We start from the raw sequence: 24,553 nt of genomic DNA on the forward strand, positions 1-24,553 counted from the left end.
GGCAGCGGCTGCCTATCCTATCAGCTCGGACGCACCGGGGCCTTCCCGGCCGGGCTGACTCATTCCCAGCCGGCTCCTCGGCGAGCGGAGGCCGCAAGCACGCCCAGAGACTGCGCTAACCCGCACCCGCCTCGCTCCTCCTCCTCGCGCGCTCTCGCCCTGGGGCTGCCCCGGGAATCTCCACGCGCGCCTCCGCTTCCCCGGAGCCCGCGACCGCCTCCCCAGCCTGGGCCCAGCCCCGCGGGCGGCGCAGGCGCAGTGGGACGTGCCGGCCTCCGCCTCCGCCTCCGCCCCACCTCCGCTGGCTTGCCTACGCCCGGCTCCTCGGCTCTCGGCCTGAGGCTGCGCCGCGACAGAGCCCGCCGCGCAGGGGCGACTGAGCCGGAGTCGCTGGCCGAGCCGAGGCGGCGTGCGGCCCCTGGAGGGCGGGGACGGGCTCGGCGCGCGGTGGGCGTGGCGTGGGCTGCAGGAAGCTGAGGCAGAGCAGAAAGGGGGCAGCAGCGGCTACCGCCGGCCTCCCGCCGAGCTGACAGGCTGGGCGGGCCCCGGCTCTGGGCGAGCTCGCGCGGCGTCGGCGCCTCGGCCGCGGCCCCGGGTCCGGAGGCGCCGGTCCGGACGAGGGCTGCAGGCGGCTCCCGGGTCCGCCGCTGCGGGATGTGAGTGCGGGCCAAGCCCGCGCGGGAGGGCCCCCTAGGGCCCAGCCTGGCGGCCGCTCGACCCTACGCCCGGCCCGGGGGCTCCCTAGACCTCGGCCCTCCCGACACGTCGCGGAGGAGCGGATCCTGCGCGCCTCCGGGCGCTCCTGTGTGGCCCGACCCGTGTCGCCGGTGGGTGCAGTCCCTTGCTGCTGGATGGGGGTGGGGGGCAGCGGTTCTCCCTGCGGTCCCGCCTCCTGCTCGCCACTTAGCCCCCCTCTGCTGGCAGGGAACTTCAAAGCTAGAAAACCTGCGGGTTTCCGACAGCCTAGGAAGGAGTGGCTGGCTGTTGATAAATGCACGCATCCCGGTGTGCCTTAGAACCCGACCCACCCTCTTTCTTATTCTTCTGTAAATTTTTCTAGACGTCTAAACAGCGCTGGGGGGAAAAAGCATCTATTTGCCCCGGGTTTCTGAGTTAGTGACTGCTGCTTCTGTTTTTAGGTTCCTGAAGCAGGCGACGGGAACAAGATGTGAACTGTTTTTCCTCCACAGAAGAAGAGGCCCTTCTTTCCCCTCCCGGGAAGGTGGGTGTTAGATCTCGGGGCTGCCTGGGTGCTGCAGTTAAAGACAAGGGCGTCTGAGATCTGCGAGCCAGTGCCTGCTAGGGAGGCTGGATGCTTGTGTAGAACGACAGGGCTAATTGTTGCTTACTGCGAAAATGGCAGTGTTGAACTTTTCCTGTTGCTGTGGGAGAATAATTGGGTGGTATTTATTGTGTCTCTTGGATCCTTTAAGAAGCAGTCTTTGTTGGCTTTACAGTGTGGTCTTGCAGAGAGGAAAAAAAGAAGTCGTCCCCTTCTCCCCTTTCTCTTTAGGTAGCCCGAGTCTTAATTTTCAAGTAATTAGAAATACGGGTTGAGGGAACACACTGGTTGTTTTTGCTGAGTTTCTGCTGCCACATTGAATGCTTCCTGTATTCACCTGCCTTGTCGGTTGAATGTACGTGGTTTGCTTTCCGGTGGTTACTAGTCTGTCAGAGGAATGAAAGGGCAGGAGCCACTGAGTGTTGTCACAGAGAGGAGGAGAAATGCGAAGAAGGGAAACAGAAGTGGGAATAAGAGAGTGGGAGGTTGCTTTTGGTTTCATAATAGGTTTGTATGAGTGAATTGTTGGCTTACTGCAAATAGTCTGATATAATTCCCAGCAGATTTGAAAATGAATCATCAATTTTTGGTCCTCTTTCTCTATGTCCTCTACCTGTTTACTATTCCAGATATTAAGATCCTTTGGTTGTATGTGAGTTCGCTTGAGTGTGGTGCATCTGCAGACTGGATGTGTCCAGGACTTCTCCTAATAGTACTCAGTAGTCTACAGGCGATAACATTTACCTGGACTGGAAGCTGCCCAACGTGTAGGCTACAACGTGTAGGCGAGCACTCAGGGTTGGTTTTGCCTTTGTGGAGGATCGTGAAACTTGCCCTGTAGACCAGGCTAGCCTCCAACTCAGAGAATCTCCTGCCTCTGCCTTCCAAATGCTGGGATTAAAAGCCTTCGCCACCACCCACCCGGCTTCGTTTCTTTTAGTGTCTTTTCCTTTGTAATTTGAAGGTGTCTTGAATGAGAAAAGCAAACATGTTTTTTCTCTGCCAATAACCAGATAGGTTATTCTTGAAAGATGGACTCCTTTTCTGGCAAAATAGGAAAAGACCATTGACTTTGGAGTTAGATCTGAGTGTGTGGACCTAGGTTAGGATAATGGTGTTCTTTCCGTTTCATGGCTGTATTACTTACAATTTATTTTCTTAGAGCATTGTGCGAGCCTTGGTGGGATGCGTACAGAGTAGTGAATGGTTCGGCCACTTTTGAAAGTCTTAGCTTCTCGTAGCTGGTCAGGCAAAGGAGGTTTCTAGCTGGGCGGTGCATAGGTGGTCAGTCCTGGTGCTTCTTCCACAGAGCATGGAGAAACTGCATGCCAATGTATTTACAGCCTTTGTATGGGAAGGGTTTGACTCCTGAGCCTGGTGGTGCTGCCCTCTTGTGGTTAACTGTGCACAGACTTGTCCTTTGCCCCTCCATTACGCTGTTTTTCCTTTTTTAGGCTCCCTCTCTTAGTTCTCAGTTTCCCAAACTCTGTCAGGTGCTAGAGCACCAATGAACTTACTTGAGGGAGTTTCAGGGGTAGGAAGTTCTGTCCGTTCCTACAGTGGCGTGCCTTTGTAAAGCTGTATTTTCAGGGTTTACTGTGTGAAAAGTAGCTATTTAGTGTCTGACAATTAGTGTGGCAGTACCCAGGCAACATTAGACCCTAAGAGCGTTAATGCTAAGGTGTTTGACCCTAATAAAGAAATTGCTGACTTTCAGGATTCCTCAAATGAAGACAGTTTGGGAACATCTTTATTTGATTGTAGTTGGCTTTTCTGATAAAAAAAATGTTTCAATTGAAAGCCAGGACCAGCTCATAATGGCTTAATGTAGTGCTTCTAGTAATGTCTGTATGGTATCTGCTAGGTTCTTCTCATAATGCCTGTATGATGTCTGCTAGGTTCATTCACAGTGTAATTCTTCCTCTTGTGTATCAGCTGCTCTAGTCAGTTGATAGTTTTAATTTTATTCTGCCTGGTTCTCTTACCACTATGTCTTTAATAACCTTTTTGTCCCAGATGGACACTGTTATTTTATACTGTTGCTGGAATTTGGATCTCGACCATCCCTGACCAGCTTTGTGTCAACGCCTTTGCTACCGGGCTGTGTGTTGCAGGAGTCTCGCTCTAAGTGGAAGGCAGGAGACACTGAGATGCCAACTTCTCTCCTGCTTCCCTGCTGCCATGGCAACCAGGCCTTTCTTATTTTAATAATACTCTGCTGGCTACAGAGACAGTTTTGAGCCCTCTACATTTCCCCACAATTTCCTAGAGCAGGAATAGTTTATCTCAGTTGTAAAGGCCCCTAGACAACACACGGCTTCAGTGTCTGCGCTGAATTGCCCTGTTTGTACTTCCCGGGTCGCTGTAGGGGAGACTTGCCAGTATTACTTCAAATACTTCAGAGTCTGTCTCCTTTCCTAGTGTTCAAGAGCCTTTTTCCTCATTCTGGGTTCAGTCCTTTCTGACAGTTGTCGGAGGCTTCATTAGGCCTTTATTTGATTTCCCCAAGGACTTTGGTGGGGTCTTCCCCCTTTCCAGCTACTGTAGAGCTGTCCCATCATCCAGTGGTTCTTAGAGTTACATACAGGATTACTGAAATCTATATTGTTGGATTCTGTCTCCAAAGTGTGTGCTTCAGCCTGGAGTGGAACCTGTGCGTCCGCATTTCTCTAATGTCTCCCAGGGACCACCACACTGTGAAAACCACTGGTTTAAACTGGTTGGCAGAGTTTTTTTTCTGTTGAAGAGCATAGTTTTTAAACTGCATTGGCAAGATTGTCTCTTCTGCTAGTCTACAGTGGTACTTTTGTAGTGCAGAAGTAGTCATAGGCAGTACATAAATAAATGGCGCGCTTCAATTCAACAAAGGTTTATTTACAGAAACAGCCAACTGGCTGAATTTGGCACATAAACTACAACACGAACATTCCCAGTGTACGTTATTACATAATTCCACGGTCTCAGTGAGTTACTGATGTACTCTTCATTTATTTAGAGCAAGCCTTATTGAAAGAGCCACGTTTGTCTTTTAAAAGGTTCTTTCTTAAAATTTATTTTCTTGAGCAAGCCACACATTTAATGCTTTACAATTCGAAGCGGTGTTTTTGTGTATGTGTTATTTTGTTTGTGAAACAGAAGAGGGCTCGTCGGATTAGAAGCAGCATGTGTTCCTGATTGCAACACACACACATTGCCAAGTCAGTGTAGAAACACGAAGTGCTTTTTATATCTCTACTACAGTGTTTTCAGGTGGCCTCGTTCTAGCTAACTGGAGACATGGGAACCATAATCTGACCATTTACAAGCTTTTAATTTTCTATTTTGGGAACTGTATGTTCCAGGACACACATTCCCTGTTTTTCATACCCCTGTCCCTGCACATAATGCTGTGCTGTTTGTCGTCTAAATTCTCATTCCCCCCTCCCATTCTTTACTGAGAGAGAGAGAGAGAGAGAGAGAGAGAGAGAGAGAGAGAAAGGCAGAAAGGGGGGGAGAGAGAGAGAGAGAGAGAGAGAGAGTGTGTGTGTGTGTGTGTGTGTGTGTGTGTGTGTGTGTGTGTGTGTGTGTGTGTGTGTGTGTGTGTGTGTGTTAAAGAATATGGGTGCCTGGGAAGGCCACAAGGGGGCATTGGATCCCTTGAAGCTCACAGGCAGTCATGAGGCACCAGACAGGGAGGTGAAATCCGGAAGAGTAGGAAGCCCTTGAACTCCTGAGCCATGTCTCCTCAAATTCTTTTTTTTTTTTGTAAAGGTCTAGTCCATGCTTTACTTGCACATGAGCTGTCTAAAAGCTTTCTCTGTTTTAATAATCATGGTCTTTCTTCCCTGGTCGTCTTTCAGCTCTAAGTGAGAAGTTTAGGATTAGAGTATATAGTAACTGAGTGTGAAAGGTACAGGCTTTAGGAATCAAGAGGCACATTTACTGTTTACTAAAACAGAAATGACGGTAGTAAAATTCCCTTATCAGACATAATCGGTTTGCAGTGAGGATGGGTTGGAGGTGACTTTTAGGTGTCACGGCACTCCTTAGGTTAGTGGTTTTATCTATTATGATATTTTCTTATGGTCATTTGTTTGAAAAGGCAACTGTTTTAGAATTCTAAAGTGTAGGAATAGATTCAGATAATATTAGATTCTCAAATGACTGTATTTGAAGTTTTTCCATGTATGTATGTATGTATATACATAATTAAAAATTATTATAGTAACTTTTTAATCTTCACTTACTTGACATCATTTCGGTGTCAGGTGTCATAATCAGTGAGACATCATGCTTCTCACCTGCAGGAGACTTTCAGTCTTGTGATGAAAGAAACCAGAAAGCCCACATGTGGCCTAACCTTTGAGAGGTCAGAACTGGTGGCTCTTGGGTGGGGCAGGGACAGGTGGAGAGAGCAAGCCTGAGAACTTTGTGGAGATGGTGATTTCTAGAGGGTCTGGGTGACGTGGAAGAGCGTGGGCCTGGCCGTGACTACACTGTGCGTTTCACTTTATGTGGGGGGAATCCTACAAGTATGGACGACTAACACAGAGGCAGGTTCAGAATTAAGCCCTTGAAACTACTACCTCCGTTTCAAGAACTGGAGATTTCTCAGTGTCTTCAGATACTCTCTCCCATTAGTGTATTTTGAGTTTAGTTTTGCTTTTAGTGTCCTTTTTTTTTTTTTTTTTTGGCTTAATACATATGTATCTGCCTTAATGAACTAATCAGTTTTGCTCAACCTATTTAAAATGGTTACCTTAAAGCTTACAGTTTTCTACAACTTACTGTTCTATTTTTAATATTTATCTTAAATTAACATACAGCCAAGGAACTCACTTTCTACAGTGTGAACAGCCAGAGTATTTTCTCATTTTCTTCATGATTTGGTTGTCTGGAGGCTCGTTTGCTTAGCTGTATCTTTGGAAGGTGCAGTGTGTGTTAGTGTTTGTGTGAGTGTGAGTCTCTGTAGGGTGTGTGACTAGGAGAACCTCTCTTCATGGTTGCAGCCTCAGCTCATGCACGGGATCCTCAGAACCGTTTAGGAAGGGCATAACAGAACGGTGCTGAGATTTTATGACGTGGCATCAACACACGTGCAGATGCTGTAAAGGCACTAGCAGATAAAACTAACACAGCAGAGATCAATACTGTGATACCACCTGCGGTGTAATCATCATAGAGTGTGTGTGTGTGTGGTGTGTGTGTGTGCGTGCGCGAGCGCCAGTCACAGAAAAAGGCCAATTTGAATTACTTAGGTTTTTAATTCTTTTGTAAAAAAAAAAAAAAAAGTACATTTTCTAAAAAGCCAAATTCATTTTAATGAAGCAAACATTTCCTGAGTACTTGTGGTTCTGCATTATATGTTCTTGTATAATGTATGTTCTATGTATGTTCTGTGTAACACCTTTTTAAAATTATAAATTCATAATTGGATACAAAAAGTAAATATAAACACATGTAAAACATGGATGAAAATAGGTCTGATTGCCAGTCCTGGCAGTATAAGCCTGTGCTATTAGCTACTGGAGAAGCTAATAAAGTCCCATTTGGACTACCAAACATCTTCAAGGCTAGTCTGGCTAACTTAGGAGATCCTGACTCAGAATTTTAAAATATTTCAAAAAGGGTTGGGACTATAAAATTCAATAGTAGAGAGCCCTTGCCTAGCATGTGTGAGGCTCTTTGTTTAATCCTCAGGATTGAAAACAGGGATGGGGGGAAAGAAAGAAAAGAAGAAAGAGTGAGCCAAGCTGAAAGTATCTTCAGATTACAAATACAAGTAGTGAGGGTGCCTTGCTGGGTTCCTTGTATAGAGACTAGGAACTTTGACCTTATGGACTAGAGTTAATTAACTGCTGTTTCTTCCCTCTTAAGTCAGCAGTTCTCAACCTGTAGGTCATGACCCCTTTGAGGGGCGAACAGCCCTTTCACAGGGGTCACCTAAGATCATCAGAAAGCACAGGTATTTACATTATGATTTATAAGTCATTTTGAAGTAGCAACAAAAATAACTGTATGGTTGGGGGTCACCACAGCCTGAGGAACTGCATTAAAGGGCAGCAGCATTAGGAAGGTTGGAAACCACTGATCTAAGTACCCAATGCTACCTGATGCTATAGCATTGGGTAAGTTACAGGCTTAGGAAGAAGACATGGTATAGGTTTTCAAATCGTAAGATGAAGCTAAAAAATCTTCTCTTTTGTCTGACTGGGTCTGCATATATCTCTTCATGCAGAAATTTTAACTTGGTATTGTCAGAACTAGTTCTGTATATAGCTAGCCAGGTAGACTAGGTTGTCTTATTGTCACAGTTACTATTGTTAGGGAAAAGTGAAGGCAAGGGGTGTGTGTGTGTGTGGTGTGTGTGTGCCTTGGGGGTTTGGGGTGTGTTAAGGATTGGCGTGAAGTAGAAAATAGTGAAATGTGCCTACAAACCACATTTCAAAATGATAGCCACCTTAAAATTTAAAACAATTCATTTTATTTTAGGTTAATTTTTTTTTAAAGATTATATCTTCCTTTGTAACCCCAGTTGACCCAAATTCAACAGGTCACCTAAGCTGACTTCAGATTCATGGGGATCTTTCTGCCTCAGCCTCTCAAGGGTTAAGATCGCAAGCACGAGACACTGTGCCTGCCTTTCTTTGCGAGGTTTGAAAATGAACTTTTAGTGGAAGTCCATCAGAGCACTGAGTGTAGAGCCTCACAGATGCTCAGAAACGAACGCCCCCGAGTTAGTCACTCCTGTCATCGTGCAGAGTATTGCTAACATCCCTGTGGCCTTTCGTGACTCCTGCTCATTTCCTATTCCCTCACTGTCATGGCCCTGCTGTGCTAACCATCGTCCTAAGTTGTCATCGTAAGCAAGAGCAGCTGAGAGATGTGGAAGTAAGCTTGAGAGGCTCTGTAGTTAACAGACTCTGTTAGTAGAACTTGGAGGGAATGACAAAATTCTGTCTTTCAAATGCCTGGTTCCTTAGATTTGCCTAGAATAGGAAGTAGAGACAAAGTCATAATTTTGCTGCGTTAGACAGACCACAGAAGTCTTACATTGCTAGATGGAAAAAGACGACATCGTGGATGACAGCGGACTCTCTCATTGCCTCGGCTCACCAGTAAAGCAGTGCAGTCATTTTAATGTGTTGGAGAAAAGGACCTGTAGATAGAATTTTGAGAGTGTGGGAAGTGTTTTTCAAAACCATTGGAAAAGATCCCCTGGAAACTACTTTTTTTTTTTTAAGTTTTGATACTTTAGCAATTTAATATACAATGAATATTTTTAGAAAGCCAAAACAGAACCAGGGTTACAAAAAGTGAAATTCAAGGGTACTTAATAACAGCAGTTTTTCACACCCGTTAAGTCTTAAAAAGCTAGAATTCAAAACCCTGTTAATCATAATTTGAGCTGTCCTCAAGCTGTGTTCTGCAGGAACTGTAACACTTAGGAACTGAGACCACTAGAAAGGTAACAGCATTATCATAAACTCACAGAGGGGACACAAAGACTGAAGACATCAACTATAAAAAAGTGAGAATGCCATTTTATTTGCCACAGCAAGGAGGCGAGCGCCGTCAGTGAAGTAAGTCCAACAGTCTGACTCAGTCTGACTCACACTTCATTAAAAGTGGTTTCCCCAAACTCACGATGTTCGAATTTGGCTGAACTAAAAAGAGCTGAAGACAGGAATTTTACTAGATGTATGTAAGGCGCTCATGTTCTTTTCATACAGAATTATACCTGTGCTTAAATAAAGCAAGCACAGAGGTAAAGGGGTCACCCATGCGCTAGATTTAAGCAATCTTCCCTACCACACTGCTTAAAAGAGTCACAAAAATATTATAAATCTTAGATTTTCTTGCTCAGTCTTTAAAATAAAAATAAAAATATTGGGGTTGGGGATTTAGCTCAGTGGTAGAGCGCTTCAAGCGCAAGGCCCTGGGTTCGGTCCCCAGCTCCGAAAAAAAAATATTTAGACCCCGTACTATTTCACTTTCAGATTTTTTTCTTCTGTCACTTTTAGAATTGCCTAGACAGGCTGTAAAATTAAGCCATTTTACTAAGGTAAGTTTTCATCAAATTTAGCATGCCATAAATTAAGAATAAAGAGAATGGGGTTATTTAAAGTACTTCTCCTGTGCTCCACTTCCTGACTAACAGGACGAATTTTATTTAGAATGTAAGGAAGCCCAGGTACCATATCCTACACACTGTTAAATTGAGAGAATTCAGTCTGAAAAAAATACAGCTCTAAGAATATATTGCAAGTTTCTGAAATGTAATCAGAGCATTTTGCCTTTCTCCCAGTTTCATATTGATAAGGGATGGGGTGTCAGATTAGCATGTGGACCAATTATAATCTCACATTTACTACCACCACCCCTGCAGTTAAACAAAAGAAACATTAATACAAGAGTTCCATACTACATGCTTTCCAGGTTTAAAAGCCCATCAATAAGCACACTGCATCCCCTTTCCACCTGGCCACGCACTGGAAGCAGGCATTCCTTTACCCGAATGAGCCGGTGCCAGTAGAACAAAAGATACAGATATTTCTGGAGAGATCACCGCTGCCCTCCTGGGACAATCCCTGGCGTCTGTGCATACTTCTGTGCTACAAAGTGGGGGACCATGAGGAAAAGGCCAATGACTTTGCTATGGAGGACTGAGTGTTGCCTTTTCTCCCGTCTGCCTTCTTAGGAGGTCAGAAGAGAAATCTTCTATGCAAGTAGGGGACATATCTGTCTCTTCTACCTCGCCACTCTGAGAAAGGGAGTGTCCAGTCTTCATTTGAGGACATCCTCTGGCAATGTTTATTTTAAAAGTGAGCACCCCTGGAGACTACTAAAATATGTGTTTTAGCAGGAACCAATGAGTCTAGAAGGGAGTCATTGCATCCCAAAGTCAACACAAATATGCTTATCAAAACTACTCTTTAATGCTAACAATATACTTCAATCGACCTATTTAAAAACAAGCTCAGCTTTGTTACAGTTTCCATTGTTTTTAAATCTTGTTTCATTGATCTTTGTCTTTTCTTAATTATTTCCTTCCTTCCTTCTAACTTTGAGCTTAAGTTCTTTTTTTTTTTCATCCTGAGGTACAGTGTTAGAGATTTTCCTTTTTATCTTTATGTAAGCACTTACTGTTATAAACTGCCCTTGCTTTCTCTGCCTTTGATTGACTTGCATAATTAATAAAGACTACATAACAAATTACAAAAATATTTTAAAATCATATACGTTTGAACAAGTCAAAATTCTTTAAGGTTTGTAAATTTGCTTGCAGGCAGTCTTTAGAAAACTTGTAACTTTGTATCTGTTCTAACAATTGCCAGTTGGGCATTTTTGTTTTTTATTATTTTATACACTGACATTTTCATGAGGTATATATTTTTACAACTAAAGAGTACTTCTAATATTTTCTTTCGTAATTAAGTCCTTATAGTTATATATATAGAAATATGTTTCAAGTTGTAATTATGTCTCTTTATTTTCTTTGAGACAGACACTCACTGTGCTGCTCTGGCTGTACTGGAACTTGTTACGTAGAGCAGGCTGGCCTTGAGTTTCCAGAGGTTTGCTTGCCTCATCATATTCTCCCCCCCCCCCCCCAATCTCTCTCTGGCCAGCCTGTCTGTCTGTCTCTGTCTCTGTCTCTCTCTCCAGTTCTGGACCTGGAATTCTCAATATAAACCAGGCTTGTAATTCCCTTAGTATCATATATATATATATGCATATACATATATATATATACACATACATATGCATATATATACACATACATATATGTGTATATGTACATAGGTATGTTCATGTATATGTACATAGTTATGTATATGTTACTTAGAGCAGTGCTTTGTCAGTAGCAAATGCTTTAAGGTTTTGTTTGATGTTATTTTTACTGATTTAGTTAATTTGTTTCCTGTAATGGACTCACTGTGTGACCTTCCCCCTGCCTCTGTCTGTACACACCTATATTATCAGTTGTTGTTATTACCAGTATTTTTCTCATGTCCATGATTACATGTATTGGGAGGCTATCAAGTTTTTAACCCCAGTCATGAAATATTCCAAATAAGCAAGCTCATATTTTAGCTGCCAGCTAGATTCTGGTAGAACTGTCTAAGCACGACGTAAATGAAAATGTGTAAACCAGTTCTTAGGTAGCATCCTCATTCATGTTCATGGTTTTACAGATCTACACTTGAGCTCTGTGCACTTGTCTTTTGGTTCCCTGTTTCCTCCACAGTCCATTATTGTCACCGGGTAGCATTAAGTCTGTGTTTCTATGCCCTCTCATTATCTACCATGCTGTTTGAGTTCACGATCTCCTGATGCCCAGACCATATCAGCAGCCTTCTAGCTTCATCACTTTTCTGTCCTAAATTGTCTGTGCTGTGAAGTTTAAATTCTTTGGTCATTTACGTCTTTCTTTAACGTTGTACTGTCCACCAAGATTGTATTAGTCATAAGTACCCAGATGTGTGGAGGGAGGTAGATGGTTCCTGCCTCAGCCTCTAGGTTAATCTTACCCAAGCATATTATCTCTTGGCCTGCCTTTCGTGATTGCCTCATGGTTTTGAGGTGAGTACTCTGCCCTAACTTCTTGTGCAGATTCAGGGAGAGAGACGGTAAGAGGAAAAACCATAAAGAGCATGCTGACAGATGGGCTCCTTTTAATGATGCACCTCAAAAAGCCCCCCAGTAACTTCGTGAATCTTACTTGCTGAAACTGGTTCACATAGCTATCCCTTAGTAGGGAAGATGTGTTTTGTTGGGCACTTAGTGATACCCAACAAAACCGAGCTTCCTTCTTGAGGGAGGAAATGCTCGTAATCTTGCCACAAATATCCGTGTTTTTACTCCTCCCGTGAGAGTGTAAAATTCTTGCTGTTTTAACTCAGCACGGTGAATTGTTGAGCTCACAGTGTGCTGGGCACTTTTTAGTACAGAAAACTCCTCTGGACTACATCTAAATGGAGTGTCTTTTTCAAAATCAGTTTTAAATCTGACTTTTAAAAATAAAGCTCATCAGGCTATTCCAGTTTGAAGGTAATACTCCTTCCTTCACGAAAGCAGTCGTCAGGGTAGTCCAGGCGGTGGGCAGTGTTCCCGTGTGTGAATCCTCAGTTGTCTGTAACTCATGTGAGTTAACATATTTGTGCTGTTTTTTGGTTTGTTTTAATTTTTTATTTATAATGGGAATTACTAGGACCCGACAGCAGTATAAATGATGACACAGAGGCTTTTAATGTTTTAAAACTTAGACCCTTTAGCTAGGGCAGCCTCCCAGCCAGGTATCTAGCTGAACCTGACCAATCCTGGCCGACATCCTGCCACATGGGTAGCTCGTCCTCTCTGCTCTGGTCCATCTTCATTCGCCTCCGCGTTTGCTGGGAAGTCTTCTCCCAGCATCCAGGGAAGTTCTGCCCTCCACTGCTGCCTCTAGGCTTGCGAGGAAAGATGAATATTCACAAAATAGGGGGCCAGAGATTGGCCATAGAAATAACAAAACGGGGTTGGGGATTTAGCTCAGTGGTAGAGCGCTTGCCTAGCAAGCGCAAGGCCCTGGGTTCAGTCCCCAGCTCCAAAAAAAAAAAGAAAAAAGAAAAAAAAAAAAAAAGAAATAACAAAACCAAGATCCTGTCTGTAGAGGGCAGAAGGAAGTAAGGAAGTGTTGGCGCCCATGGAACTAGAGTTAGGATTGCGAGCCACCTGTGATGTGGGTGCTGGGACTCTAACTGGGTTCTCTGGAGAGCACTAAATTCTCCCACGGCTGAGCCATCTCTAGCTCCTATTTGTTTAGTTGCTCCTACATGTTTATATTCCCCTGTTAGGTTATAGCTGGGATTCTGTGATTGTTCACGTGAAGTCCACAGTGTGGCACCTTGTGATAAACTTCTGTGTGGTGTGTGAGCATTTAGTTAGCCAGTCACTTGGACAGAGCCATGGCTGTCGGGAAGACTCCTTTGTATCTGAGGGCTAGCTTTCCTAACGTCACTTTGTTTTCTCCAATAGGCCGATATTCTGAAAAAGGCTGTGGATGGGAATGGCTTGCCTTACAATGACAGAAATGGAGGGAACCTCCACATCTCCTGCACATCAGAATGGTGATATTCCTGGAAATGCTAACTCTGTGAAGCAGACAGAGCCAGTCCTTCAAGTGTACCTGTACCATTCTCTTGGGCAAGCTGAAGGAGACTATCTGAAGTTTCCAAATGGAGAGTATGTTGCCGAAGAAATTTGTGTGGCTGCTTCTAAAGCATGTGGTAGGTATTAAGAATCACCACTTCTAGGGCTGGAGAGATGGCTCAGTGGTTAAGAGCACCGACTGCTCTTCCAGAGGTCCTGAGTTCAAATCCCAGCAACCACATGGTGGCTCACAACAATCTGCAACAGGGATCCGATGCCCTCTTCTGGTGTATCTGAAGACAGCTACAGTGTATTCATATACATGAAATAAACAAAATCTTTAAAAAAAAAAAAAAAGAAAAGAAAAAAAAAAAGAATCACCACTTCTCTTAATTATAGGTTACTATTTGTGGGTTATTATGCTACTCTAATACAATGTACATGTTAGTTTATTATGGTTCTTTGCCATGTTTTACATGCATACCAAATGACAACAACATTGAAGTGATTGACACAGAGTAGATGTCAAAACAGAGTGAAGCCTATAAACATTTGCTGAGACCACAGTAGGTGAAGAAAGACTCTTGTCATAGGATATCTCATAAGTCAGACTCTTTTTCAGGTGAAACATGGTTTGTTGTGTAGCCCAAGCTGGTCTGGAGCTGACTGTGTAGCCCAGGTTGGCCTTGAGCTTGCTGTTACCTGTCCTGTTGTCTCAGACTCAGTTTCTGAGATTACAGATATGAGCTGTCACCTTCAGCATCATAAGTAGATCTTGGAACTACATCCTTAGCACAGTGCGGAAGGAATGTGTATTTGGGTAAAATTCCTATTTATTTACCTTCATTCGTGTGTATGTGCATTTTGCCTGCATGTATGTATGTGCACTACTTGTATGCCTGGTGTCTGTGAAGGCCAGAATAAGGCGTGGGTTACAGATGGCTGTGAGCTGCCACCAAGGTCTTCGTCAAGGGCATTCAGTACTGTTCACTGCTGAGCTCTCTCTCCAGCTCCTGGGTAAAATTCCTGATTTAATAGTTCACAGCTATAGGCAGCAAATCATTGTTTCTACTCCTGAAGTCTGTATCAACCCCATGTATACATTTCTCTCATTTTATTGATTTATTTCTTGACACAGAGTTAAAGGTAAATTAATAGGCTGTTTGGTACTTTCCATGGCTTGTTTTAGGGGGAATAGGTTGATTCCTTTTGTCATGTCTACCCATCCATCCACCAAAAGCGACTAATACGGCTGATGTATAAAAATGAGAGCTAGAGCTGCAGAGGCAGGTGGCTCAGAGGGGGAGAACTTGTTGCTCCTGAGAGGCCTCGAGGTTCCTGGCATTGACAACAGTCCTAACTCCAGTTCCCAAGGATCCAGTGCCCTTCTGGTCCCCAGAGCAACAGGCATATTTGGTGGTCCATAAACAGATATGAAGGCAAAAACACTCATGTACACCCAATATTTTAATCTAAAAAAAAGAATTATTTATAAAAGACTGCATAATAAAATAATTAAAATGTTTATGTTTTTAGTTTATAAGTGTTCTATGAAAATATATTTTTTTCTGGGTGTGATGGCACACACCTTTGATCCTAGCACTTGGGAGGTAGATCTCTGAGTTTGAGCTCAGTCTGGTCTACAGAGTGAATGCCAGGACAGCCAGAGCTGCATACTTAGACCCTGTCTTGAAAAAACCAATATAGATGTTTCTGTTTATATAAAGTATTATATATATTTATATGAGACATATACATATTTTTATTAACTCTATAAGAGAATCTTATTTTAATTTATTGAAATGCAGTATAGTTAAATGTTCACTGTCCACACCATTGCCATAGTGCTTGGATCCCTGTAGCCTGCTGGTAAGTTACTTTTTATTATTTGCAGTGTGTCCCTAAGGCGGCACTGCCTCTCCAGCCCTGTAGCAAGTTTTGTAAACAGGAAGTAGAAGTTGTTAAACTTTATTGTTCTTTTATAAGATTGTTTGACAGTTTTAGGGCCTTTGATTTTTTTTTTTCCCATGAATTTTGTGATTAATTTGTCACTTCTACATAAAAGAGAGCTGAGATTTCAGTAGTGGTTGCATCACATTGCTATTTTTTAATGTTACAATTTTATTTTACAAAATCAAATGATCTAATTATCTAATTTAATTTAAAAAAATTTATACAATATATTTTAATCATATTCTTTTCCCTCCCCGACCTCTTTCCAGATCTTCCTCTCACCATGCAACTTCATATTTTTCTCTCTGGGCTGGGATTTTGTCTAGTTTGAGCCTGTGTGGGTCTTGTGTGTGTGTGTGTGGTCATAGTCTCTGGGAGCATCTATGTGCATCAGCCCCGTTGTGTCTGGAAATCACTGTTATCCTTGGAAATACCTACCACATTTGGCTTTAAAGTATTTCTGTGTCTTCTTTAAAATACCTAACCCTGGGAAGAGGGATGGGAGAGACCTCCCATTTAAGGTGGGTGCTCCAAAGTCTCTCAGGTGTTAGTCATGAATTATTTTGTGTTCTTTGGCATTTAAGAGAAGCAAGTGGGGTGGCAGGCATTGGGAGCAGTCCAGGCTATGCCCTGTGTAGTGCTAGGACTGTGCGTGGGATTCTCAGCTCACATGTGCTCTTCGGTACTCATGGAAGCTGGTATTTCTTAGCTCTTAGCAGCATCTAGAGTTGAGTTCCCAGGCAGGCCTAGGTATTGGGATTCCTCAGCCCTTAACAGTGTTACACCTTTGAGGCTCGGGGTATCTGAGCCCCTTTCCTCAAGGTCTGACGGATCTCTAGAAGGCTCCCATGGGCCTGCAGTTTCTCTTTTCTGGTTCTTTACAGCACTTGTATGTTCCTGAGCCTCAGGCTCTTTGTTCTCTGTACCTTTACCATGTTTGTGCATGGGAGAGGTTCTGGGTCTTCTTCAGCTGTCAAGCATTTGGGTCCTTACCGTGTTGATGTTTACAGCTGAACCCGTCAACTGCTAAGCTGTTGCCATTGCTGCTGCTCTCTTACCTGTTGCTTTTTCCTGTTAGCAACCTAACCACAATATTCAATAAAGTAGGCTGTAAAGGTCCGTTGAAGAGAAATAGTTCATTTGGGCTTAATGTTAAAATACAGGGGAACAGAGCAGGAAGATGCCTCGTAGCTGGCTGGATAAGTGTTTGAACCACGCGCAGCAAGCCTCTTGCGTAAAAGAAGGTTTGTCTTCTCACCAGTCACAGTAGCCCTTTGTTGGCTGCCAAGGGAAGTGTTTTGCTCTGGCCTGAGAGGTAATGCTCCCACGATCATTTCCAGTTCGCCAAGGCTTGTGATAGTAAAGTCTAGTACAACTTTTGAAATAGTGCTGGCTGAGGCTGCTTCCAGAGCTGGACCAAGCAGCTCTATAGTTCTCAGCAGTCCATAGAGTGCTCAGAATGGCAGTGTTGGCATGAGGGTAGTCCTGCTGGCTGTTTGGTTGATTTTTTTTATGGTTAAAGGCAGCCAGGGCAGGAAGAGAAAGTCTGAACGGCTGCCAATTAGGGAGTCCAATTGCCCTATTCTCCAGTATCTGCTTATTTACGGGAAAGTGAGCATGAGGAGGAGGGCTTCTAGTAAGTACTCACAGGTCTTATCATTGACAGAGCTAGTGAGTTTGATTGCTCACCATGTCCTTAGTACCTCAGAGGGGTGGGGTGTGTGTGTGTGTTGGGGGGGGGGTCCTCATCTTTCTTGATACGTTTAATTCTAACGTGTTTGTGAACTTCAACATTTTCTTTTAATGCTCTACTTACTATACTATAACCAGAGAAGGTAACTTTGGATGGTTTTAACCTTAAATTTTTGTTGACATTGGTTTTGAGGTGTATGAACCTGGAGCATTTTTCACAGTCACATAAAGAAGCGTGATCCGCCCTGGGGGGCAAAGGTCTTTATCCGTAGTTATAGCTAGTTGATTTGTAGTGTTACGTTTTTGTCTTTATTGAGAATAAGGTGTTGAATTCTCCAGCTAGTATTGTTGAGTTGTCAGTTTTCCCTTTACTTCTAAGTTTTTGGTTCATAGTGTGTTGATAATTTTCTGTCTTTTGGTTGTTTATTTTTACTTTGTTAATTTTACCCTGTTAATTTTTCACTTTAAATCTTATTTTCTTAGTATAACCATACTGGCTTCCTTTTTTTGTTATTATGTGTGTAGATTTTTTTTTTCATTCTTTCTCCTCTCAACAACCCATTTGCATCTTTAGATTTTAATGGAGTCTCTTAGGGACATCATGTAGAAAAGTCATGTATTTTTATCCATATGAGGAATCTCTGCTTTTAATGGAACAGCTGTATGCATTTGCATTTGAAATAGTGATAATGAATACTATTCTACTATTCTCATTCTCTTCTACATATTATATTTTTCTTTTTAAAATTATTAATATTTTTACTTAGTCACTTTACATCCCATTCACTGCTCCCCTCCCAGTTACCCTTCCCACAGTCCTTCCTCCATCCCTCCACTCTTTCTCCTCTGAGCAGGGTGTCGTCCCTGCCCCCCACCCCCAAAGTATCCTCAACCCTTCAGGCCTCCAGTCCTTCCTAGCTCCATTTACTCTTTGGCTGTGGGTGTCTGCACCTGTGTGAATCAACTGCTGTGTGGAGCCTCTCTGAGAACAGCCATGCTAGGCTCCCGTCTACAAGCATAACAGAGTATCATTAATCGTGTCCTGGGTTGGTGCTTGTCCGTGGGATGGGTCTCAGGTTGGGCCAGTTATTGGCTGTTCCCTCAGTCTCTGCTCCTTCCCCTGTGCTGCATTTCTTTAGCTTTTTTTGTGCTTAATTTTTTGGTGGTGTATGTCTTAGGGTTCATTACTGTGACCTAGGCAACTCTAAAAAAGGAAACCATTTAACTGGGCTGGCTCACAGTTTCAGAGGTCTAGTCCATTATCATCATGGTGGGAAGTGTGGCAGTGTGCAGGCAGCCATGCTGGAAAGGCCAAGAGTTCCACAGTGTCACTGGGAGTGTTCTGAGCATGTGTGAGGCCTCAGAGTCCACCTCCACATGACACAGTTCTTCCAACAAGGCCAACCTCCTAATAGTGCCGCTCCCTGTGGACCAAGCATTCAAACATAGGAGTATACGGGGCCCATCCCTATTCAAACCACCACATTTGAGTCTCATGTTTGAAATATTTTTAGTTTTATTAAAGTTATGCTAAAGATTAGAGTTAATCTTGTACATTTATTAGAATCTATTTGAATTAATGTCACTTAGCTTTGATAACACATGACAGCCATGCTTACATATACTGTCCCTTCATCTTTATGTTCTTTACCTAAGATATTATATCTTACACATTATGTATCCACTAACATAATTATTGGTTTTTTGATTTTTCTTCTAAAGTCAGGGCAAAAAAGAAGTTAGAGTGAAAACAAGCAGGAATGCAGAGGTCTGGGGGGATTGCTCTGTGTATGACGCAGTAGCTGCAGAAGTGTGAGGCCCAGTGTTCGTACCCAGCAGCCAGCACTCCTGCAAAAAGCAGAACAGGGGACACAGGGTCCCAGGTCAAGCTGGTTGGCTACATCAACTGAGACAGAAAACCTGGATGTTTTTTGTAGGGCAGAGCCTGATTCTTCTTGTATTCATGATTTTAGTTCTTTTCTGTACCAGTGTGTATTCTCTGGAAATTCACTGACATGTAATGTCTTAGGTGATCAACTATGTTTTTATTTCATGTGTATGAATAGCTAGCTTACATATGTTTATGCATACCCTATGTATGTTGGTACTCACAGAAGCCAGAAGAGGATGCCAGATCTCCTGAAACTGCACTTAAGGTTGGCCCGAGTCTCCATGTGGGAGCTGGGTCCTGGAGTAAATGCTGATCCCTTATCCAGCCCCAGGTGATCAACTATGTTGTAAAAACGTTCCACATGCATTTGAAAATTGTATGTTCTGAGCTTAGCAGGCATATTATTCTCAAATATGAACTAAATTGATCCTTGGGTTAGAATTTATATGTCTATTTTGGCCAGCTTCTGAGAGATTTTGAAATGTGCTGCTGCTTTTCATTCAAACAAATTTTGCTTCATGTAATCCGAATCAATCTTATTGTTGCAGATAAATTTTATTTATCATTCTTCAGATTTCACATTGATTGGAAACTCCCATTTTTCAGTGAATATTTTTATTGAAGTTTAGTTTCCCTGATGTTTTTGAACCAGGTTTCTTTTCAGTTTAGTTTGCATAGTATATAGTATTTCCTTCTTTTTAAGTTCCAAACTTTATACTTAAAGTTTATCTTCATAAGTAACACAAAATCTTAAAATCCAGATTGAGACTATTATAGTTTTAGTTCTGTTGTTTACATTTAATATAGTGGCTGATATAATCATTATCTTGTTATTTGTTTCATCTCTTTTACTTGTTTCCTTCCTTTCTGTTTGACCAAGAATTCCCCTGTTTTATAGCTCTTTGTGCTTCTGCTCACGCTGTCTTCTGCCAGGTCTGCCTTCACGTACGCTGTACTCTTCTAAGGCTGTCTTGAAGGTTTTTCTCAAACTGCTCCTTGATCATTTCTAATCTCTCTCCTGTGCTTTTCTCTATGTGTTCTTTATTCTAATCATGCTTGTTGGATTACAAATTTCCATGTCCCTTTTTTTTTTGAGACAGTGTCATTAAATTGCTCAGAATAACCTTGGCAGTGCTGTGTAGCCAAGGTGGGCCTGCAGGCTTCCCGCCGTGGGCTCCGGAGTAGTCGTGACTGTAGGACGGAGTAGTCGTGACTGTAGGACGGAGTAGTCGTGACTGTAGGAATGCAGCATCACACACAGTTCAGCTTTGAATGTTCAATCCCTGCCTTCACCTGTTCCAAGGAGCTGCTAATGTTTATGCAGTGATGATTAGCCTTTCTCGGGAACAGGGAACGGAATCATAGTTTTGGCGAGTAATGGTGTGGGAGAGAAACACACTGAAGTGATTTTTATTAGAAGTAAAAGAATTTGGATTTGGCATATGAGAAAACAAAAGAGAGTCAGTGGCCGTAAAGTTTCTTTATATTCTTCTTACCAAAAATATATGAAGTGCAGTTCTCATTACTTATTTTTCCCTTTTAGGACAACTCTGTTGGCAAACTTTTAATAAAAATGAAATAAATACAAAATTTAATTTTAATTTTAGAATAGAGAAATCAGTGAATAAACATGATTTACAAACACCACATTTTATTATTTTGTTTGTGTGTGTACTCCTATTTCAGATTAATTTCTACCAATATATATTTTCATATGTTAATACTTTAATGTATAAAACTAGCGTTCATCATTTAGCCTCAAGTTGAGTATAGTGGACATGCCTGTTAGCACCCTAGAAACTGAAGTAAGAGGGTCTACATTGTATTTCTTCTGTCCAGCCTGGGCTGCATGACAAGACCCTGTCTGCAAAAAACAGAAAAAAATCTTGGCACTAGGGAGATGGTTCAGTGGATAAAGTGCTCACTGTGAAAGCATGAGGATCCCAGTTCAGTTGTGTAGAACACATGTAAAAGTTGGACACAATCGTGTGTTCCGTTAACTCCCAGAGCTGGATGGGCCTGACCGGCAGATCCCAGGGCTGTGCTGGTCTGGCCACAATGAACCTAGCTTCAGTGAGAAACACTGTATAAAGAAAGGAAACACTGCATCAAGGACAGATGCCTGAGGTCACCTCTGGCCTCTACCCATGTCCATGCACAGGCAAGCACACCCCCACACACAAACATACATGTAAAACACCCACCCCACCACAAGCACTCAGAAACATACTATACACTTCTCTTAATGATTAGTGAATATGAACTAGCTTTTTTAAATTTTGTGTAGGTTCTCTGTTGGAAAAATCATGGTATTGTTTTATTCTTCAAAAACTCATAAGTTAAGAATAGCGATTAAAATTATGTATGTTTACATTAAAACAAATGGTAGTTAAGATGATCTTTTCAGTGTTTTTCTGTATAAAATGGAAGGTGTTTTATGGCCTCTTCTTGGAGAGTTTCATCTCCCATCAGCCCTTACATACCTAAAGCATTACATTTACAAAGCGTAGTTAGTGGGTGAAGGAATCATATAATTTTTATAATGAAGGATATGAATTAAAGATGTGTGTTACGATGTTATCAGCCTGCCACAGAGCAGTGGTTCTCAACCTGTAGGTCATAGCCCCTTTTGGGAGTTGCATATCGGATATTTATATTACAATTCATAACAGTAGCAGAACTGCAGTTATGAAGTTATATACAGCTATGAACAAAATAACTCTGTGGGGGTGTGTGTGACTGCAACATGAGGAACTGTTAAGGATCCCAGCATTACGGAGGTGGTTGAGAACCACAGCTTTGGAGGATGATACTTGAATTTCAAACTTTAAAGCATTTTCTCAATCTAAAATCAACAGTCAAAATACTGTCTGTGAGTGGCGTCCTTCCCTGCTCCCTATGCCTTTGTGGTTGTTTTGGTTTCCATAGTTCACTATTTACTGTAGCTTGGGATTTCATTTATAGAGTGAACCCTTCCCTTCAGCTTGGCATCGAGTGTTTTCTAATCCACTCACCCCAGCTCTTTTTCCACTTTCCCATAGGATGTCCTGTTGTTTTTTAGGGACAGGTTCCTAACATGTAGCCCTGGTTGTCCTGGAACTTGGCAAGTAGACTGAACTGACCTTGCTTGCAGAGCTCTGCCTGCCTCTAGTAGTGCTAGGATTGAGAGGCGTGCGTGCACCCTCGTCCCAGGCTTAGGAATCCTCTGCGATGGCAGTTTCTTTTCCTACTTCTCACTCAGTCCCATCCTGATAAGTAGGGCAGTGGTCTCCTGGGAATTTTCACTTTGGTCTGTGATTATGGGCTACTCACATGTCCTGCACACCTCTCCCACAGGTTTAGGATTTTGAGGTAATTTTATGAAATTGATATTCTAATGTGCATCTTGCTTTTCTTAAAAAGTATTGATAGAAATCTACTTAAGCCAGTGACTTTTATGCCAGTTGTTTTGTTGAACTTGGTAACAATCCAAAGCCTGGCTCTCACTCTCACAGGTTTTCTTCTTCCTGAAATTTATGTACTGCGTTGTTACTGTGTCACAGCTCCTTCAGGAGTACAGGGACATAGGAGGAAGTGCTAGGTTGAAGTGTTTAAACATTTTATAGACACAAGGTCCTCAAATTAGATACTGCTTTGCTACCCCCGTGTGTATTTCTGACAGTCGTAGCAGCTGTAGTCCAGCACTGGTAGGAGTCTTGTTGATTTTGCTGAGATGAATGGTGTAATGTGCTGTCATGTACGGCTCGTTTGCGTTTCCTTCAACGCGCAGTGTTGCATGCCCGTCATGTGGATTTGTTTTACTAGAAATAATATTTTCTCTCTGTACCATTATTCATTTTTAATCTTGATTTTTAATTATAAAATACTTCAATTAATATTTTATATAAGTATAAAGTACAAACCAGTGTTCTTAGGATTTAAATCTTATCATTTTGCCATCTTGATTTCTATAGTGTTATTTTGATATATTACATTGATAGAATTTTCTAATTTGGCTTTCTCTGCAATCCTGTGATAAGATGAACAACAAACTATGTTGTGCTTTTTTTTTTTTTTTTTAAAACAGTTATCGATTCAGTTCGTTAGCACTTGGTTTAAGTCTCTTATATTTATTTGATAAGTATAAGTTTGTGTTAAAGTGTTTGTGTTAAATGAAATGCCTTTTGTGCTTTGGTTATGTTCTCATGTCACTTCTGAACGTGGTTGTTTGCCTTCGTTCCAGACTTCCCTTTTAGTCTCTTTCACCTTTATTTCCCCTTAAAAAAATGTAGGTAGATTCTATGTCTTTAATATAGTTTTATTTAGTTTTTTAATCTCTAAATATTTTTAAAAGTTATCATTTTTTTCTGGATTGTCCAGCTTTTCAAATATATTGGTGTAATGTTCTAGCACTTTGTCTTTCAATTTGCTTTTAATTAAGCTTTTTATAAATTGCTTGTGCCTATTTTTATTCCTTGTCAGGTATGACAATGGCTGTTAATTTTGTTGGTTATAAAAGAAAATCAACATCATTGATTATTTTTGTTTAATCTGCACTATTAACTTTCACTTCTAAAACTCTTTGTATGGGCTGGAGAGATGGCTCAGTTGTTAAGAGCATTGACTGTTCTTCAGAGGTCCTGAGTTCAATTCCCAGCAACCACATGATGGCTCACAACCATCTGTAATGGAATCTGATGCCTTCTCCTGGTGTGTCTGAAGAGAGCTACAGTGTACTCATACATACAATAATAAAAAAAAATCTTGAATCTGTGTGTGTGTGTGTGTGTGTGTGTGTGTGTGTGTGTGTGTGTATGTGTGTGTGTGTACACAAGCACATGAATATGTATGCACATTCTCTTAGTGCTGGAGTTACATGCTGTTGTGGACAACCTGTCAGATACTAAGATCTGGACTCTGATCCTCTGACACAGCAACAAGTGCTCTAACTGCTGAGATGTCTCTGCAGACTCGACCCTTAACTTACATTTTCTTCTTTGAGCTTTCTGCCATTGTTCTTGTGTTTTCTGATGTCCTGATACCCATCTATGACACCCAGGTGATTCTATTCTTGTCTAATGTAAACAGGTTACTACATGTCATTTTTTCTCTTGAGAATCACATCCATTGTATATTTTTTAACGTAAGGAGTAATATCTGATAATTAATTTTTATGAGTACATTTAAATTTCGTTGACATGAATATTTTTTTCTTTGACCTCTGAGGTATATTGAAGTATTTGTAAATGAAGGAATGAATAAAGGGTACCTTTAAAAACTGCTACTAAATAACATTTATAACTTGTGGAAATTATTACACACCTACAGATAGCTGAGTTTCAAATTATAATTTAAATCTTATCAGTTTATACCATTTATGTATAAAGTAGAAAGAAATGAAAATATTGCTATAATAAAAACACTCTTGTGAAACGTAGGTTTCAGTATGGGATTTATTGTTATGTACTCAATTCTGATTTAAAGGCCAGAAAAGGTGTGTGTGTTTACTTTTTCACATTTGTGAAGACTTGTTTTAAATTCCAGGTGATTATTTGATGCATTTATGTACATATATGCACGTGTGTGGATAGTTTAATATATGCTTGAAAAATAATATATATTATTATATTGCTATGTTCAAT

General features: G+C 41.8%; 1 protein-coding gene across 1 annotated transcript in view; it reads left to right on the forward strand.

The window, feature by feature from the left end:
* The first annotated feature begins 779 nt into the window (after positions 1-779).
* The window catches only part of Jak2 (Janus kinase 2), a 58,880-nt gene continuing 35,106 nt past the window's right edge, over positions 780-24,553 (forward strand). The window contains 3 exon segments of the mRNA NM_031514.1: positions 780-827; positions 1,140-1,222; positions 13,283-13,533. Of these exon segments, the coding sequence (NP_113702.1) occupies positions 13,308-13,533 (226 nt within the window). The 5' untranslated portion in view covers positions 780-827; positions 1,140-1,222; positions 13,283-13,307.

The sequence above is a fragment of the Rattus norvegicus genome, chromosome 1 (assembly GCF_021556685.1).
Source record: "Rattus norvegicus strain SHRSP/BbbUtx chromosome 1, alternate assembly SHRSP_T2T, whole genome shotgun sequence".
Taxonomy (NCBI): Eukaryota; Metazoa; Chordata; class Mammalia; order Rodentia; family Muridae; genus Rattus; species Rattus norvegicus.